We start from the raw sequence: 19,208 nt of genomic DNA, 5'->3' as shown, positions 1-19,208 counted from the left end.
CCTGTATCTAATACCCAAGAAGTTTAATTAGCAAGTATACAGTCTATAACGAAAATACCTGAAGATGGAACGACTTTTCTGTTCTTCTGATCTTCCTTAAGCTTTGGACATTCTCTCTTGTAATGGCCTATTCCATCACAATAAAGACAGCTTGATGTGGACTTGTCCTGCTTTATCTTCTTTCTTGACTCATCATTGCCCTTGGACTTTCCACCTTTCTTGAAAGGTCTCCCTTTAGCCTTGTCACTAGAGGAAAAATTGACATGTGCTTCTCTTCAAGTGCGGCTCATTTAATAAATTGGCAGCACTTGAGAGCACAACAAAAAGGAAAAAGTTTACATTTTCACAAGTGCGGGCTCATTTTAGAAAATTGGCAGCACATGAGTTCAAGTGCGGGCCTTAAACCCAATTGCAGGCTCATTTTTAAAACGAGCCGCACAAAATTTCACGGATTCTTTTATTCATTTTCATTTCTCTAACCAGCCGTCGTTGCTCCTCCTCTTCGTGCCTCATCGCTGCTGCTCTCCCTCTCCTCTTCCTTCCGCGTTGCTCCTCCTTCTCCCACTGCCGTTGACCTCTACCTTCTTCAAGATCAAACTAATTCAGGTTTGTTCTTTGATTTTTTAAATTTTCGGTTATTTTTGGCGATTTGTGTTCCTGATATGTTGCTTTGCATTGAAAAAGTCTGATTCTAGTGTTTTTTTTTGTGTAATTATTGTTAATTTCTCATAGTTTTTTTTAGGGTTTTGTTAATTTTTTTTATTGTTCGAATTGCGATTGTGTTCACCGGTGATGTATGCAGGGTTCAGATTGTTTGATTTTGGAATTTGCTGATTGTTTTGTATTTGAATTAGATTTTCTTGGATGTACATGAATTTATGTTATCATATTTAAATCTTAGGAATTATGAAATTTAGCGTAGTGATTGAGCTTGTTTGATTAAGTTTTGTTATATTGAATTTTTGTGATTTAATGGATGTAGGAAGTCTTCTATGTTTTTTTAGAAAGACAAAATCTTATCAATTGAGAATTTTGTAAGGAGTCAAATGTAATTGCTTTCTGATTTGTTCTTCTGTCATGATATTTGTAATTGACAATACTGGATCGGTATTTGTTCTACTTCAATCTTGGTTGTATGTTGGTAATTCTACTCTGTATTTGATTGATTAAGAGTTGGTGCTCGAAAAGGATTCTGGATCCCTAATGCCCTGCCCCCTACTTCCCTTGCACTACACACTTTTCTTTCTTTTTCGGATGATTGTTTGGAGTATAAATTTCCATATAGTTTACTTTTTCCCACATGTTTGTGGCTGTTTCATGTTAATGCGTTAGGAAAAAGAATATTAATTTTTGCATCTAATATTAGGAGTTCACTCTTGAGCATCTGCGCCTTTGCTTTGCTTTAATCTATGAATTGTCAATGTGATCGCCCATTTTGGGTGTTGTATAATTTCTTGGACTTTTGAAACTTGTGTATGTGTATGGAAATAATCTTGTCTTGAGAATTGAGAAAAACCTTTCAAAACCAGCTGGTCTTTTGTTTTTCTTTAAGTCAGGGATGCCAAAGCAATTCCATCCTCAACAGTAGACTGCTATAAGTGCTATAAGTTGCTTGTGTTAGGCTATGTAATGGTTTTCAACCTCCGTATTTGGATAATTTTATGTTGTATATTCTTTGTGAATTATACAATTTTGAAGTTTTATAGTATGTTGGGTCGTGTAAATTCTGGTGCATTTTCTTTTCGATGAAGTGGCTATATGCAAAGTTGAGATGGTGATTATAGAGTTGGTGATGGAGAGTCGTTTATTCATGGGTTGGTGATGATCCATGTGGAGATGGTGATTATAGAGTTGTTACTGGATTGTATGTCAAACTTCTCCTGCTTTATCGTGTTTTACTTTTAAATGTTTTTATTTTTCAATAAAGGCGGAGGGATGAATTGATTATTTTACGGATTTGCATTGCTTATTCAACTGGCAGGGAAGTTTATGCAGTGTCAATTGTTGGGCTATTTCCCATTGCTGTTACTAATCTGTTGGATCTTCAGAGGCTGTAAGTGTCTTTAATTAGCATCCCTTGGTGTTGATACTTTGAAACTTTGATTAATATGAACACACCTGCATGCCAAGGACCTCCACAAAAATAAGTTCACAGGACCTATTCCTCCTCAAATCGGACAACTGAAGCGTCTGAAAATTCTGTACGATCCTTATGTCCGAATTTAATGATTCTGGTTTCCGATTGATTGGATATGATGTGAGTGTATGAACTAAGAATTACATGACTTCTAGATGAGAAGACTTCAATTTACTTGATTGTTCACATTGTCATACGAGGCGTACTATCCTTTTGGTTTCACTAGCAGTGTTATTCATCAAGTTTCAGCTTTAGACTTCATTCTTTTTCCTGTTGTTGGCAGTGCAAGTGACGTGTATTCCTATCACAAGGTACCAGCTTGATCCCACCTGTTTTGGATGATTTTTTTTTGAGCTTGCGATTTATTCGGTTTGGTGTGTGGATTATTTAGATAAGGTTAAAAATACTAATGCTCCGACTTTTCTTTTTATTTTTCCTCCAATAAATGAAATAATTATTCCACTGCCTTTCTTGTGATTATTCGTACTCCTATAGTCCTATAGTCATTAATTGATGCATTTGGATAATTCTCTTGAGTGGGAAAAAGGTTTTGGATGAGTAAAAAAGAATATGAGTTGGACCTTGGATACATTGCCTACTGAAAATAAGGTCAGTAAGGGAATTGATTTTAGTGAAAAGATGTATATGAAACAACCAGAACCCAAAATTCTAGGGAAAGAACATTTAGCTTGCAAAATGCAGACTCATATCGAGTTTCTATATGCTGAAGAAGGTTACGACTCTTATGAGATATGTAAAAATCACAGTGCTTGTCCAAGTTTCAGTTTTTGGATCAATGAACTTTTGTTGGACCTATGGAAATGTTAGATTAGAGTATTTTTACTTCAGTGGAAAATTAGTTTATGTTTAGGATGATTGGGCGAAAATGGAGCTTAGAGTTAAGAGTGCAATTTGTTTATTCAAAATAAAAAAAGTCAAGTAACACCTTTATTTGTGAGACTTATCAGATGATTCAGCCATTTCAGATCTAAATTGTAATTTTTTTATGAGGTTCTACATATAGAAGTCATTGACATAAGAACTTAGAGAAAACATATCCGTTAATTTTCTGCTCCACATGATCGGATGTTTATAGATACTAGGGGTTCCGGTTCCACTTGATTTTTCTAATTTCCATCTCCTTCGCATTTGTTTCGTCCTGAAGAATTCTTAATTTTTTTTTTTTAATTTTTGATATCTCTAACAAATCTGCAGTTGGCAAAGGAATATCATCCTGATACGAATAAGAATAATCCTTCTGCGAAGAGGACGTTTCAAGAGATAAAAGATGCTTATGAGGTCTCAATCTTCAACACCCTCTTATATATTTTCCATGGGAACCTAAGTGTTTTTAACAACAATAAGTTTACTGGTTCTATACCAATTAGGGACCGATTTTAACTTTTCATTATACGCATAATTTTTAAAAACACCTATGTATAGATGATGATATAATAAGACAAAGATGTATAAAATTGACAAACCCATGCATCGCACGGGTTTCAAAACTAGTGTGAACTATAATTATTATAGACATTATTACTTGTAGTTGTATGAATTGGTTGTCTTAGTTGTATGTATTGGTTGTCTTAATCAGTTGTTAAAAAGGTATAGGTTGTCTAATACTAGTAGAAAAACATCAAATGTGATTGTGTAGGTTGTAATTATGTTTAATTTGAAAAACATCTACTTATGTGGTGATTTTTTTATTTTCCATAAGTCACTAATGTACCCTTGACTGGTTAATTAATCTCTTTCTGAATTTCAATAATTCACCCTCTTCTCTTTCAAGATGGCAGCTTCTTCTTTCTTCTGTTTTCCCCCTAACCCTTCTATGTTTCTTATTAAAATGACATGTTTATTGCTTAACATGTTATGCCCCCCAACCCTGCTATATTTCTTATTAAAATGAAGCATCTTCTGTTAACTTTAGCATTTTGAAAATGAGATTATATCAGTGCTTGGTAAAATATTACAACAACCTTTAGAATGAAATTGAGATGTCTTTACCCAACTTGCAATCTTATGTAAGCTGAAATGAAAATCACTTTTTGTTGGAAAATCGGATATCATATCCAATGAAAGGAGCTAAGTGTGAGGTTTCTCATAAGCTTGGTCATGAATTGACATTAGCTTCTAATTAAATCTACTTACCAGGTGGTCATCAGGCTGCTGGCTGCTCTGAATTGCAACCTTAATCAGTAATCAGTGAGGAGATTATGAATTGCAACCTTAATAAGTAATCAGTGTGGTGTTTTTGTTAAGGATATGAAATCCTACATCAGGCAACAGATCAGTAGCAACAGCATATCAGAAGCAGCATATCGAAGAAGCAGTTGTGAAACTGATCTGCTGCTGCTTCTGATCTGCTGTTGCAGATCTGTTGTGAGCAGATCAAAACCAGCAATATATCATATCAACAGTTCTGAATCTGATATGTTCCTACTTATGATATGCTGCTGCTGCTACTTTCGATATGCTGTTCAAGCCCAATATTGTTGCTCACTCTATTAAATCTCTTTCTCGTTTTTCATAATCTACGTGCTCCAATTTGCTTTGCATTTGAATTTTGGTTAATAAAATAGACTGACTACTGGTTTTCTTGTTTTGTGAAGAATCTTTTCAATGTTGAAAATGATCCAGTCAAGAAAAAATATTTCTAAAAGTTGTGGGCAAAAGATTCAGGGATTTCAAGGCCAAGTTAGTGAGTGGTTGGATTACTAAAATGAGACAGAGAGTTTGAAATCAGGGAAGGTAAATGATTTCAATTGTTATATATTTTCATTAGTTGTTATTAGCTCAAAAACTTACATTTGTCTTGCATGCATTTTATTTGTGATACCAAGTGTGCACAACAAACGGGCAATACGGAGTGCGACTACTATGTGATGAAGTTCATGTACGATATAGTCACAAGATCTCGAAAAGGTACACATTATGCTATAACTGTATATAACCTGACTAAAAGTACGTGAGAACGAGTCTTAGAAACATTAAACTAAGTCTAATAAACATGTAGGGGTTTAAAATATTTATTTAGGTTCATTAGTTGAAAGTTGGAAGCGAAATAAGCCATTTTTGTCGAAATGTGACCTATAATAATCAAACAATCCTTACATGTGCATAATTTGACCGAAATGGGTGATAATGAGTCTTTGAAACATAAAACTAAGTGTGCTGAACATGGAAAGGCTTTAAAACACTTATTTAAGTTCATTAGTTGAAAGTTGGGACCGAAATTAGCCATTTTAGTCAAAACGTGACCGATAATGAACTAACGTAGCTTAAATGTGCATAGTTTCACCAAAATAGTGGGAATGAGTATTTAGAACATAAAACTAAGTGTATTAAACATGGAAAGACTTTAAAATACTCATTTAAGTTCATTAGTTGAAAGTTGGGACCGAAGTTATCCATTTTAGTCAAAACGTGACCGATAATGAACTAACGAAGCTTAAATGTACATAACTTCACCAAAATGGGTGAGAATGAGTCTTTGGAACATAAAACTAAGTTTATTAAACATGGAAAGACTTTTAAATACTCATTTAAGTTCATTAGTTGAAAGTTGGGACCGAAATTAGCCATTTTAGTCAAAATGTGACCGATAATGAACTAACGAGGTTTAAATGTGCATAACTTCACCAAAATGGGTGAGAATGAGTATTTGAAACATAAAACTAAGTTTATTAAAAATGGAAGGACTTTAAAATATTTATATAAGTTCATTAGATGAAAGTTGGGACCGAAATTAACCAATTTTATTATTATACGGTTCATTATTTCTTTTTTATGAACAAATTAAGTCTTAATTTATTGTACGATTCAATATTTATAATATAACTAAAGTTTATATATATTTTTTGATGGTCCATCTTTTTAAGGTATTCAATAATCCGAGGGAGCGGCCTTTCACCCTTGAGGAGATAGATGAAGTTCGAGAAATGTTGGAAAACTTCATAACCAGTGATTGTCTTTGATATTTTCTTGTACTGAATCTTAAATTATGGATGCTAGCTAGTTTTTCATATGATTGTAATGTAATCGACTTTTATATTTACAATTATATACTATTTAATTTAATTATCTATATAATTGGATACTTTTATATGACGTATGGAGGTTAATTAGTGGCGTGGTCCAATTGTAATATGTAGCAGGAAAATCGGTTATACAACAAATCTATCAAGTGCGGCTCATTTATAGGCCAAGTGCAGCTCATTTTTATGCTTGTGCTGCCCATTTCTATGTCAAGTACGGGCTCATTTTTAAAATTGGCAGCACCAAATATGTCTAGTGCGGGCTCATTTTCAAAATTGGCAGCACCAAATATATCAAGTGCGGGCTCATATTCTAAAATTGGCTGCACAAAATATGTCAAGTGCGGGCTCATTTTCCAAATTGGCAACATTTGAAACATCAAGTGCTGCCAATATTTTGGCAGCACTTGAGAAACATCAAGTGCGGGCAGTCCATGTGCTGCACATGTAAAAGCCCGCACTAAACCCCTTAAAATGAGCCCGCACTTGAGGTTTTTTCCTCTAGTGAGTAAATCTTTGGCTTCACAGTCGAGTATTATCTCAGCCTTTCTGACAAGGTGAACAAACTCTGCAACTGTTTCTTCTCTTGGATCACTTAGGTATAGTTGCTGGAAGCGACCAAACCCACTGTGCAGTGAATTGAGCAAGATAGAGACTGCCATCCTTTCGCTTATTGGTGTTCCTAGCAGACTTAGGCGATCAAAATATGAAAGCATAAGCTACACATGGAACCTTACTGGGACGCCTACCCTCTGTTTAGTGCGAAGGAGCTGAACGTGTGTTTCTTGGACCTCCATCCTAAAACACCTGTTAGGAGAACTAACCTTTAGACCAGACATTGATTCAATCAACTCATGGACATTTAGGTCCCTGTCCTGCGTGTTTCAACGACAGATATCCATCAGATTCTTGATGAGCGTAAAACGTTCGTAAGATACAAACCTTCTAGCCCATTCATCAGGGATATTGTTCAGCATGAGACTCGTAACCTTTTTGAGATCCGCATCTCAGGCGGCAAATCTTTCAGGGGTCATGTCTCTGGCATAGTAGCTTGGCATGGGATGTAACAGTACATACTCAAGTCCATTGAGTTTGACTACTTCAACTAGCTTAGCTTCCCATTCAAGAAAATTTGTTAGGTTCTGCTTGACCATAAGCTCAGAACCCATGATGATGTTTTGATTGTTGTTTGCCATAGTAAAACTACAATTGAAAAGAGTAAAGAAATAAATAACCATTCACAATTTTTCTTCATAAACCTTAAATTCTAGCAAACATGCATAATTTATCATTTATTAAGCATTTTATTCAAGTTATGTGTTCCGGCAGGTGTGAATAAAATGATTCCAAGATCCTTAAATCATTGAAGAATTAAGCACATTATGTATTTAGACTCAATTCTAAAATATTTTAGGTAAGCAAAGCCTTTGCTAATTGTCTAGAAACTACTCTTGGTTGATAGGTACGTCTAAGAACTTATTAGGTAAACCTATCTCATTTGCCACGACATAAAAGGACTCCTTACTTATATCGTTGAGTTTCACCAAAACTAACATGTACTCACAATTATTTGTGTACCTTACCCCTTTAGAATCATTAAGTAACACCTCGCTATGGCGGAAAACTATTACTAAGATTGATGTAAAGGTTTATCCAAGTAAATGTTATTTTGGCATGGCACCTTTTAACTCAATTTTAAAGCTTGGAACTTAAGGCTCTTACTATGTTGGTTAGATTTTAAGTGAACTAAAATCCTTAATCATGCAACATAATCAAGCCACAATCTCATGCATAATTAAGACATATTTAAAGCAATAAATAACTTAAACATGCATAAGATATAAATGTGATCTAGTATCGCCCGACTTCATCTTGAGGCTTCAACTTCAAAGTCCGTCTTGAAAATGGATTGGAAACTTCGTCTTGAATTCTCCATGGGAGGCGTCATTTTCTTCAAATAGGATAAGCTATAATTAAACTAATCACAACTATTTTATCGTACGCAGACCATATTTAAATTAAAAACTTTGGTGCATTAGACCAATTTTACATTCAAATTAATGGTACGTAGACCATATTTTCTATCCTATTTGTGCCATACTAGTCACTTTCAATAACCTGCAAAACAGTACATATACAATATATACCATTCACCCATTCATTATCATGAATGGCTCACATGGCTGGTTAGTAGAACATATTATGCATCACATAAACATTTGCAGCAATTAATCAAGGGTTCTAATAATCTACCAATTATTCAATCCTTATTAATTCTAATCAAGTTGTTTTAACCTTAAAGGAATGTAGACTTAATCAAGAGTTTATGACTAAAACGCTCCCACATAAACCAATAAATTTACATGCTTTTCTAATTTCAAACATAAAATTGTATTTCCTAGTCTAACCGGAAACATACAAATTTAATTAAAATTTAAAGCTCATTTAAATTTATAATTGAATCCTTTAATTTATTTTCAGTTGAATTAATAAATGAATTTAAATTTATTCAAGGTTTTAATTTTAGTAAATTAATTAGTATAAATTAGAATTTATAATAATTAGATTATTCAAAATTAAATTCCGAGAAAACAATTTAAATTACAAATTTTAAAGTTAATTAAAATCGTTTCCGAACTGAAAATTCAAAATTAAATTCAAAATGCATCAATCGTAACACAACGAGGCACTCGGGCTTGCGCCCAAGCCCCATCGAGTCATGAGGCAGCTGCGCCCCATCGACTGATCGCTCGGCATGCACGAGCAGGCCACACGCATCGCAACCATGCCAGGCCACGCTGCGCGCAGCCCGCATTGCTCAACGCTGCTGGTCTGCTCGCTGGGCGAGGCAGCGCGCGCTGTGGCGCAGCTCGCTTGCTGCCCACACGCGACTGCTCGCCTGGCACCTGCATTGCCCATCGCCCATTTCCCATCGAGTCACACACTCCCAGCTCCCTTGCTTCGCGCGCGCGCCTCTTGCTTGTTGCTCGTTGCATTCGTACCGCATGGGCGACAAGCTCCTTTGCTCCTCGTCGCATGCCCGCACTATACAACACCCCTTAAGGGTAACACGTAGCGTCCTTTGCTTTGTGCGTGCAACAATCATGAGCGAATTTCATAAAAATTAAAGATTTTTAATTCAAATTTATTGACAAATTAATAAAACATTTTAATTTCATAAATTTAGGGCGAAAAATCAAAAATTTATTTAATTAATTTCCGATTATCATGGACTCAAATCTAGGTCATAAAAATTTAAAATTTATCATAAATTAACAATTTTTATGGTGGTTTTTAATCATGGATACCTAATTAAATCGTTAATTAATTAAGAAATCAAATCAATTCTAAATTATTCGAATTTCAACAAATTAATTATAATTACAAATTAGGTTGTATAATTAACAAGCTTAGGCATTCAAATTTGTTAAACATATACAGTAGGTCAATCAAAAATTCATGATTTAACAACAAGAAGCGCAAATATATATTTTAACATCTTAAAATTACAAACTTTTGCGTTCGAAAAACTAAAACCTCCGAAAAGTCATAGTTAGGCTTCGAAATTGGGAATTCTGGGTTCGGCTGAAAAGTATTATTTTTGTCAAAATTTTAGAATGCCTTTTACATGCAGAATTGACACAAAAATCACTCGATTTCATTGAGTAACGAAGAAACTGCCGAAAAACTGCGTACATATAATTAAATAAACGCAAATTCGCAATTAATTACAATTACGAAAATTAGTCACCCCTTTTAATTCCTTGCAAATTTATAAAATTTAACCATGTTAAGAAATTATTATGGAATTAATTAGAGGCCCGTGATACCACTGTTAGGTTATGATATATATAACTGAATATAAATCATGCGGAAAAACCATTGAAGCCAGGATTCCAAATTAATTGCCACATAACAATTAGCATAATTTAGGATGCATACTCTTTGTAGCGTGCCCTCCTTTGTTGCGCCTGAACCAAACAAGAACAAGTCTTTAGGACTCCAAGTGTCGTCCCTCCGTAGAAAATCCACACCACGTCCGGATCCGCCTTAGGTTTAATTAACTAGAATCGCCCCTAAGGTACTATGTATTTTTGGTTATTATGAAGCAAATAAGTGACTGAATTTTATGCCTAAAATTCTTATGAATACTTTTAAAAACTCGTTATAAATTGTGAGCATTGATCACCTATTTATAGGGTATGGAAAAGGTATTGGAATCCTACTAGGAAACGAATTAATTAATCTGAATTTAATTAAAACTCTATTAATTAATTTATCTAGTAGACATAGGAATTTAATCTTTAAACGAATCCTACATGGTTTAGGTTTCGTACGCAAGCACACACGAGCATGACCCGCATGTGCGCAGGCCATGCCCGCGCATAAGCTAAGCCCACGCGTGCTGCCTTGTGCTCGCAGCCTAGGCGCGCGCTGGGCCTGGCCTTTGTGCTGGGCCTGGCGTGGCCTTGGGCTGCTGTGAGGCGCGCCAGGCCTGCTGGACGTGGGCCTGGCTTCGCGCTGGGCCTTCGTCTAGCAAGCTCGTCCGATGCTAATTCGTACGACGCGCTTCCGATTAATTTCCCGATTCTGGAATTCATTTCCGATACGAACAATATTTAACATTTCCGATTCCGGAATTAATTTCCGTTTCGAATGAATATTTAATATTTCTGTTTCCGGAATTATTTTCCGATTCCGATAATATTTCCGATTCCGACAATATTTCCGTTTCCGGCAATATTTCAGGTCCAGGCAATATTTCCATTTCCGATAATATTTTCCGATACGTACCATGTTTCCGTTTCCGGCAACATCTACGACTTGGATAATATTTATATTTCCGATACGATCCATATTTCCGTTTCCGGCAATATCATCGTTTCCGGAGTATTCATTATTTGCCTTTGACGATCTCAGCTCCCACTGAAACCAAGATCCGTCAATTCCGAATATCCATAGATGGAGTATTTAATGCCATTAAATACTTGATCCGTTTACGTACTATTTGTGTGAACCTACGAGTTCAGTCAAGAGTAAGCTGTGGATTAATATCATTAATCCACTTGAACTGAAGCGGCCTATAGCTAGGCATACATTTCACTTGATCTCACTGAATTATTAACTTGTAATACTGAACCGCATTAATTAGACATACCATTAAATGCATACTTGGACCAAGGGCATTATTTCCTTTAGAAACATATATCGACGCTTAAAACCGTCACTCCAGTATACAAAATAAACACGTGTAAACTTTTCACGCCTCAAATTTCCATAAACCTCGGTCTAAACTCCCACCTCCCACCTCCCACGAAACCCTCAACTACTCATCTGAAAACCAACTTGTGAACTCGCTGCTTCCTCTTCTTCACCACAACCGAATCGCTCCTTGGCTATGCCGAGGTTTTGAAGGGCTACCCATCAAATAATTAGGTATTTTTTTCAAAAAAAAAATCCCCCTTGACCTTTCCCCCTAATTTAATTTTAGGGTTTATAAGTTTCTTCATAATCTAATTTTTCCTTGAAGCTCAAACTATCGGCGGCATATAGGATTCAGGTTTATCTGCTTTGTTCTTTTATTGTTTATAGATTCTTTTAGTTTCAATTGCTTCTCAAATTTCGGATGCAAAAAAATTGAAGAGTCTAAATTTTGAGACATCGGCATAACGACACGTAATTCTGTTAATTACTCCGTAGTATTTACTGCTTTGATTGGTTTTGCCTGAATATTGATCAGTTTGCTTTAATTTTAGGACGAAAGTAGTGAAATTATTTGCTGATATTCGGGATTTAATCCAATTGGAAATAAATTTTGTTGTATAGAATTAGAATAAATTTTTTTCTTTAATTTGATGCAAATCATGCCATATTAGTAAAGATTGATGATATGAGAAGTTTATTCTGGGAGTCTGGGACTACTAGATATATACTCCAATATACTAGATTATTGATGCATATGCACCTAAAAGAAGTAATTACTCTTCATTGACTTGCATATGGCTAATAATCTTGGCATAGACCAATGGAAAATGGCCTTAAAAAGAAGAAATTTTACCGTATTCCCTTCAATTAAATATTGCCTCTCCCCCTCCTGCAAATTTCAATTAAATATACTAGATTCTTGTTTGAGTTTAGTGATTTGACTTTATTTTGGAACAGGGTCTCGAGAATTCAAGTTATGATACATACTTAGTATGAAGAATTCTGTTAAGATATTTGTCTCCCCTTTATTTTCATTTTATTGTCAGTGATACTAGAATAAAGTTTAGTAGATGCCATTAGAATTTGGTTTACAACTGCTACTTCCTTTCGGGAATCATAGGCTTAGAACTCCTTACCTAGAGATGTTAGTCTTTTTTTTTATTTTTTTATTAATGAGTGGGGTTTATTAGAATTGGTATAAGTTTAAAGAATCTAAAATACTAATTTTTCCCCCAAATTCAAAAAAATGCTACTAATTTAATACTCTGATTTCTTTTTAATATCTATTTGAGCAGATTGTAAATTGTTGCAGTACAATAACCCTCGAGGATTATTTTCTCTTGAGTGTTGACGTCTATAGGGTAAGTGTTTTCGAGCTTAATGACTTTTCTTCAAGTTATGATGCATACTTAGTTTGAAGTAATTTGTTCATATATCTTTCTCCCCTTTATTTTTCATTGTGTATTGTTAGTGATGATAGAATAAAGTTTATTGGATGCCATTAAAACTTGGCTCATATCTATGAGTTTCTTTCCGCTATCATAGGCTTAAATGTAATAACTTCTTACCTACTTGCCTAGAGATGTTAGTCTAAGTTTATTTTTTAAATGTTTGGGTTTACTGATGTTGGATCATCAAGGATGATATTTTAATTATTTTTCATTTTTTTGATATGGCTTATCTGTAAGTGAATGAAGTCCACATTTGTTGGTTTGGTTTCTAAATAATTTTTAATATTATCAAGAAACTTTTCATTCATATCCAGGAGAAAATAAAAGCTCCGGCCATCTATTATTTGTCATATTAAGGGAAAGAAAAAGAGTGCGGCAAGAAATTTTAAAAATTATTTTGATTTATGGCATTTCTGGTGCTTTTCTATATTATCCTTAAATGTTGCTAAGTGTCGTCGACTCTTTTGTCATCTAAAAAGGGGAAAATATTGCAACTGTGAATGGAGTAATCTGTTAACTTGTTAAGTGTAAGGACAAGGAATCCTCTCAATATTGATAATGACTAGAGTTAAGGTGAGCATGGTTTTGCATGTTGTTTGGGATGGGATGACCATGGCTCAACATAGTTTTGTGATCATCCACCTTTAATCATCAGGATATCTCCCAGTGACTTGTTCATTTAATTTTGATGAGTAATATTTTACGTATACCAAAAAGATAAAGGATTACCTCGAGCTATCATGTTACAGTTCGTCTACAAATCAAAAAAAAGTGCTTCCCAGAATATAGCACTTGATTCCACCTATAAAATAGCCTCAACATTCAAAAATATAAATAAGTCTTCGAGTTTTTTCTCAACTTTTCATCAAATAGAAAATAAACTGAAATATTTGGACGAAGTTTAACTGGAATCACCAAATTCCTACGTGCTGCTAAAATGCAATCCTATATCTGAAATCTTTCTGCGGCAACTACTGGACTGTTGAATCATAATAATTGCAGATTGTCATAGGAAAAGGTCTTTAAATGTTCCATTGAAGCTTCTGAGGAATTTCTTTGACTGACTGCATGGTTGTGTTTGGCAAGCACTTCTATGCTGATATTCTTTTCCTTCTATTACTTGAGGACTTGTGGTGCTCCTGGCTCTACATTTATTTATTACTTTATTTCTCTTAAGGATTTTAAAAAGAAAAAAATAAAGGTAGATGTTTTGTTTAATTTGATATTATCTGGTTTTGTAGGAAAATGAAATTATATCTTTTGAGATCGGTAACACTTGAAAAGTTAAAAGAGTATAATCTCTCTCTTCTTCTTTTGCCAAAAATTTCAAATGATATTTGACAGGAAATTGAAAAGGGTTATGCTCACTATATGGAAAAAAATAAATGAACATTAGATTTTTATAAAATGGTATCCTTTCACACGACAAGTCAACCCATGCCCCTGTACAAGTCAAATGATATTTGACAGGAAATTGAAAAGGGTTATGCTCACTATATGGAAAAAAATAAATGAACATTAGATTTTTATAAAATGGTATCCTTTCACACGACAAGTCAACCCATGCCCCTGTAAAAGGATAAATCCTAACTATAGACACCCATGGATCTTGCAGTTGTTGGGATCTAGAAAGGAGCAAAACCTCATGTTCTATTAGTTAGTTATGCTTGAATAAGTAGTCTTGGCTTTCTTGCATCAATAATCTAATATTGTTAATGATGTATGCGCAGTTACTGGGAAGAAGTATTGATTTGAGATGCCTGATCTCACAACGTATGAACAAGGCATTCAGAGAGAATCTGAAATTTTTGTTTGATCGTTTTGAGTCCCAAGATATATGTGCTATCGTGGTGAGTGTCTGAATTGTTCTTTGCTTCTGTCTTTTGTGGATAATGTGCCATCAAAACTTATTTTTATACAGAGTAGTAATGTAAGAAATGTTGCTGCAGCCTATCAGCCATACTGTGTATTTGATTATCTGCAGAATAACTGTAGAAATGTCTGAAATGCAACTGATTAGTAAAGTAGACTTTCAAACACTTTGTGATAGCTATAGGTAATAAGTTTGCTAAACAAGTATAGGAAAAAAAGAATTGGTCAGTAAAGGCTAGGCTGCTCTAGTGAGTTGTAGTTTACAAGCAAATGATACAATGCTTGTTTTCTGTTGGAGACAAACCTTTGAGTGGAGCGATTTCCTTTAAAACCATTTACTCTCTCAAGAACTTACAGTACGTGGTGTCTCCTGCTTCCTATGTGAATTTTGATTTTAGATTCATGATCCCCAGCTGAGGCCTCTGGCCATATACTCTCACGAATTATTGGACATGGATTGAGGGTCATATCTTTTGTTGCCTTATTTTGTTTGGCACAACGTCATAGAAGGACTTTTTAAATGACGAATGAAAGTAACCAAGGCTGATGCACAATTTGTGAACTTGGATTATAACCTAGACGATATACAACTAATCTTGTACAATCTTCATTTTTTTTGTGAGCGTTTTAAAATCACATTTGCCCCGTAGTTTGACCAGTAGTAATAGTGAAGATGTGAGTTATTCATCCTACCTACTTTGTATTGTATCATTTGTACCACTCACAACACCCATCAGACGATTAAGGTTGTTGCCTAGCATGAGCATAGCAATGTTTGTCGGACTTTAGTGCTAAATTAGCTGCAAACAGAACCTAAACTGTTTGATCAAGGCTGAGAATGGATTTTGGCGCATATGTGGTCTGAATTGAAGATGCGGGTCTGTTCTTTTGGATGTATTCTAAACGGTAAGAGAAATGTTGGGAAATGTCTTAAAAATGGTTGCAGGTTAAAACAAAGTACATAGAGTAGCAATTAGAATAAGCTGATAAGATATTTCATCTTTATGAGAAGTTCTTTTTAGTTTTATCCAGGTTTGGAAAATCATTTTTGAAGAGCTAACATGATGCTATGTGGGATATTATCCTCGTGCTTAACTTTAAAGCTGATAGAAAATGTTGAGAACTTAATTGTAGATGACAAAATAAACATGAAAAGCTAATATCAACATATATAATTGAAATGCATCTGAAGTGAGAGATACGTTGAAATAGTGAAGGGTGAACTTGAAGAACTCGAAAGCCTTAACACCATTAGTATTGGCTGCAAACAAGCGGCCAAGGACATTCTCAACAAATTTAGCAGAAAGGTTAGAAGGAGGAATATGGTGAAAAAGGATAGGCTGAAGTGGTGCATCGGGAACACATGGTCACTTATAATTTGAGTGATTCAAATGACTATTGTTGTTAATTTTCCTTTGATTTAAAAATGTGTTCATCATGCTTTGTATATATATATATTTGACATATTAAATTTTCTTTGCAGATTATTGATGATTCAAGTGGTAATGGTAAAATATAGATCAAGATTAACAAGTTATGTTGAAGCAGCTAACATAGCAATAGGTTTACTTGGTAATTAGTTCGGTTTCCTTGGTATTTAGTTTTGGACTATCTTATAGAAAAAATGATGTTATAAAGTTGTTTTTGTTATAACATATTGCTTTTACTTCAGTTTGACTAGACTCTGCAAATTAATCCAATGTATGGATGATTGTTATCACTTTTTATAAATTAATCAAAGCACGACGTTACGTTGTTTTATGATAATGTAGTAAATTGATACTTGTATTTGATTACCATCATCTATGGTCAATATATATTTTTATAGATAATTCATGATTTTAGATTAATTCACAATATATATATACATATATATATATATATATATATATATATATAGGGTCACTCTCCAATGAGAAGATTATTATAATGAGAAGAATGAGAAGAGATCACGACCGTGCACTAAGAGATAATCCGACGGATGACGCGATGACCGTGCAACAACAGCATCAAGTCATTAAAAGCAGAAAAAACAAAACAAAAATCAGACCCACCCCCACCTTTTCTCTCTCCTCCAATTTATACCTCCACAACCTTCTTCTTCTTTCAATGGCAGCAATAATTAATCTTCTCCACACCATCTTTCACTCTCCTCAAACACACTAAAACTCTAAAACTCTAGCAATAATAATTTCATCTTATGATGAAAATCTTCTTCTAAATTTTTTATTGTTGGAGAGAAATTGGATGAATATCATCTTTTGAATTGCAAAAGTAGCCTTTCAAAATTATTGAATCAATTACAACTTGATTGCGAAATCGAATTAATTAGTAAAATTTGATTGTGAAATTGAATACATACGAAATTTTAGGTTTGATGTCGTCAATTTTCATCTAATGTTTCAATCATAAAAAATAATAACTAACAAATAATCAAAATACGCTAATTCGAATTTTAAAAACTACAGCATACAATCATAAAAAATACGAGGGAAAGAGAAATTCATTAGCATAATAACTAACAAATAATCAAAATACGCTAATTCGAAGAAAAGAAAACCTAATTCATAAACCTCAATCGAAAAATTAGAAGAAAGAAAAACGAACCAGGACAAAACTTCAATCGAAAAACAAAAGAAATAAAAATCAAATACCTAACATGGAAAATCGAAGATCAATCAAAGCAACTGGGCAATAGATCTCCAAAATTGGGGGATGATAGATGGCTTGCTGAATCGCAGGAGAGGAGAAAATAAAAATAAAAGAAATCTCACAAATTGTAGCAGAGGAGACGACACGTGAAAGATGGCAGCGTGACAGATAGTGGCGGCTCGGTGGTTGCAGCAGGTGGTGGTGACGGTGAGGAGAGAGAATCACGAAGGAGAGCAAATACGGAGGAGAGAGAAGAGCTGAGGTAACTCGCGAGGAGAGAGAAAGTACTTGTTTTCTTTTTCAAAATTTACTCGATTTTTTTTGCAATATTTACAAGTCTGCCATTACTAAACGCGCTAGGTAGATGTGTAGGAGCCGTTAGATTTGATCTTAGAGAACGCATGAGATCGCTTCTCATTCTTCTCATTCTTAGCTCCCTTCTCATTTGAGTGTGTGTATATATATATATATATATATATATATATATATATATATATATATATATATATATATATATATATATGACCAGGTTCTGTTGAGAACCTCACTTAAAATGAGAACTACCTTATAATGAGAACCTATAGAAACCGTTAGATCTAGATCAAACATACGGACGAGATTCGATATCGCATCTCACCATCCCTGTTGCTCCAACGAAATCAAATCGCAGACATCTCTATCAACTTCCAAAATAATAGCGTGTTTCTCTCTCTACTCCCAAAACACTCTACACTCTTCGATTTTCGAAAAACTGGATATATCTTCAACGTAAAGCTGCAATTACACTCGAATGTTGGAGTTCGTTGTTTAATGTCAGCAATTCGATGTATGCTTAAGAAAAATTCAGAGGTATTACTCACGATTTCTTAAGTTTTGTGGTAGTTTATTTTTTTTTGCTATATTGAGTCTAAATTCAACAACAGCCGTTGCAAGTGATTTTTTATGTTTTTTTTGCGTAATTATTACTTTTTTGGTGAATTTTGGATTTCCTATTTGTGCAAAACTCCATAGATCTTGTGAACGAATTTTGAATGAATTCTTAAGAATATTATCGCATTTGAATTTTGTGTGATATTTTAGCATTGTTAGTGTTTTTGCTACTAATTGTGTGTGAATCTTCAGATAGATTGTGACGAATTTGGTCAAATTTCTGCGGATCTTAGATATTCTAATTTGCGGACTAAATTATTTGAATTTGGAGAAAAATAGCAAATTGATTTTTAGCTCAAAGCCTAGCAAATTACTTAATTCATTGATTCTATGATGCTCATCTTATGTTTTAGAGATTGAAGGAAATATTGAATTAAATGATCCAAAAGTAAAGCAAAAATTGAAAAATGTAAATAGCAATGATCCAAAAGTAAAAAAATTATCGACAGGTTCTGGTTGGTGGGCACTGTAGTCTGTAGGTGACTTGAAGCAAGTTGATCAGGTCAAATTTGTGCTATTAGTTTCGATTTCAGTTAAGCTGCTTGTTGGTTGTTGACCTGGTTGTGCACAGTCTGTTGTTGGTCTGCAATGGTTGTTGAGCTGTTGTAGCTTGCTATTTTGTTTTGCAGGGGTCTGCGTCATGTTTGGATAGAAGTTTGTTGTTGGTATGGGTGGTCTGCTTCCAGTGTTGAGTTGTGTTCCTGCTGGGCAGCTGATATGGTCTTTATAACCGCTGTCCACAGTGATATGTGTGTGTGTGTATGTGTATATGTGTGTTTTATTGCTATGACAGTCGTCTGTGTTTTAGTTGGGGTTTGTGTTTAATTTTTCTGCAGTTGTGTGTGTTATTGCTAGAAATCCTCAATGCACATCTGCTTCCAAGTTTGTTGGTATACCTAAACTTAGTCGCCAGAGATTCGA

At 34.4% G+C, this 19,208-nt stretch overlaps 1 protein-coding gene and 1 long non-coding RNA gene across 2 annotated transcripts; both read left to right on the top strand.

Moving 5' to 3' along the window:
• Positions 1-380: 380 nt before the first annotated feature.
• LOC130463011 (uncharacterized) lies at positions 381-6,250 on the top strand. The gene is made up of 9 exons (XM_056832024.1): positions 381-390; positions 484-606; positions 1,801-1,864; positions 1,982-2,053; positions 2,421-2,448; positions 3,353-3,436; positions 4,753-4,891; positions 4,984-5,065; positions 6,022-6,250. The coding sequence occupies exons 1-7, from the start codon at positions 381-383 to the stop codon at positions 4,798-4,800; spliced, it is 429 nt and encodes a 142-aa protein (XP_056688002.1). The 3' UTR covers positions 4,801-4,891; positions 4,984-5,065; positions 6,022-6,250.
• A 5,189-nt stretch (positions 6,251-11,439) lies between these two features.
• On the top strand, positions 11,440-16,466 carry LOC130462679 (uncharacterized). The gene is made up of 4 exons (XR_008923332.1): positions 11,440-11,613; positions 12,678-12,743; positions 14,564-14,683; positions 16,189-16,466. It is a non-coding gene; the product is annotated as an uncharacterized lncRNA (long non-coding RNA).
• Positions 16,467-19,208: the final 2,742 nt, after the last annotated feature.

This window comes from Spinacia oleracea, chromosome 6 (assembly GCF_020520425.1).
Source record: "Spinacia oleracea cultivar Varoflay chromosome 6, BTI_SOV_V1, whole genome shotgun sequence".
Classification (NCBI taxonomy): domain Eukaryota; kingdom Viridiplantae; phylum Streptophyta; class Magnoliopsida; order Caryophyllales; family Amaranthaceae; genus Spinacia; species Spinacia oleracea.
The sequence above is the reverse complement of the archived record's forward strand: the minus strand, read 5'-3'. Positions and strand labels throughout refer to the sequence as shown.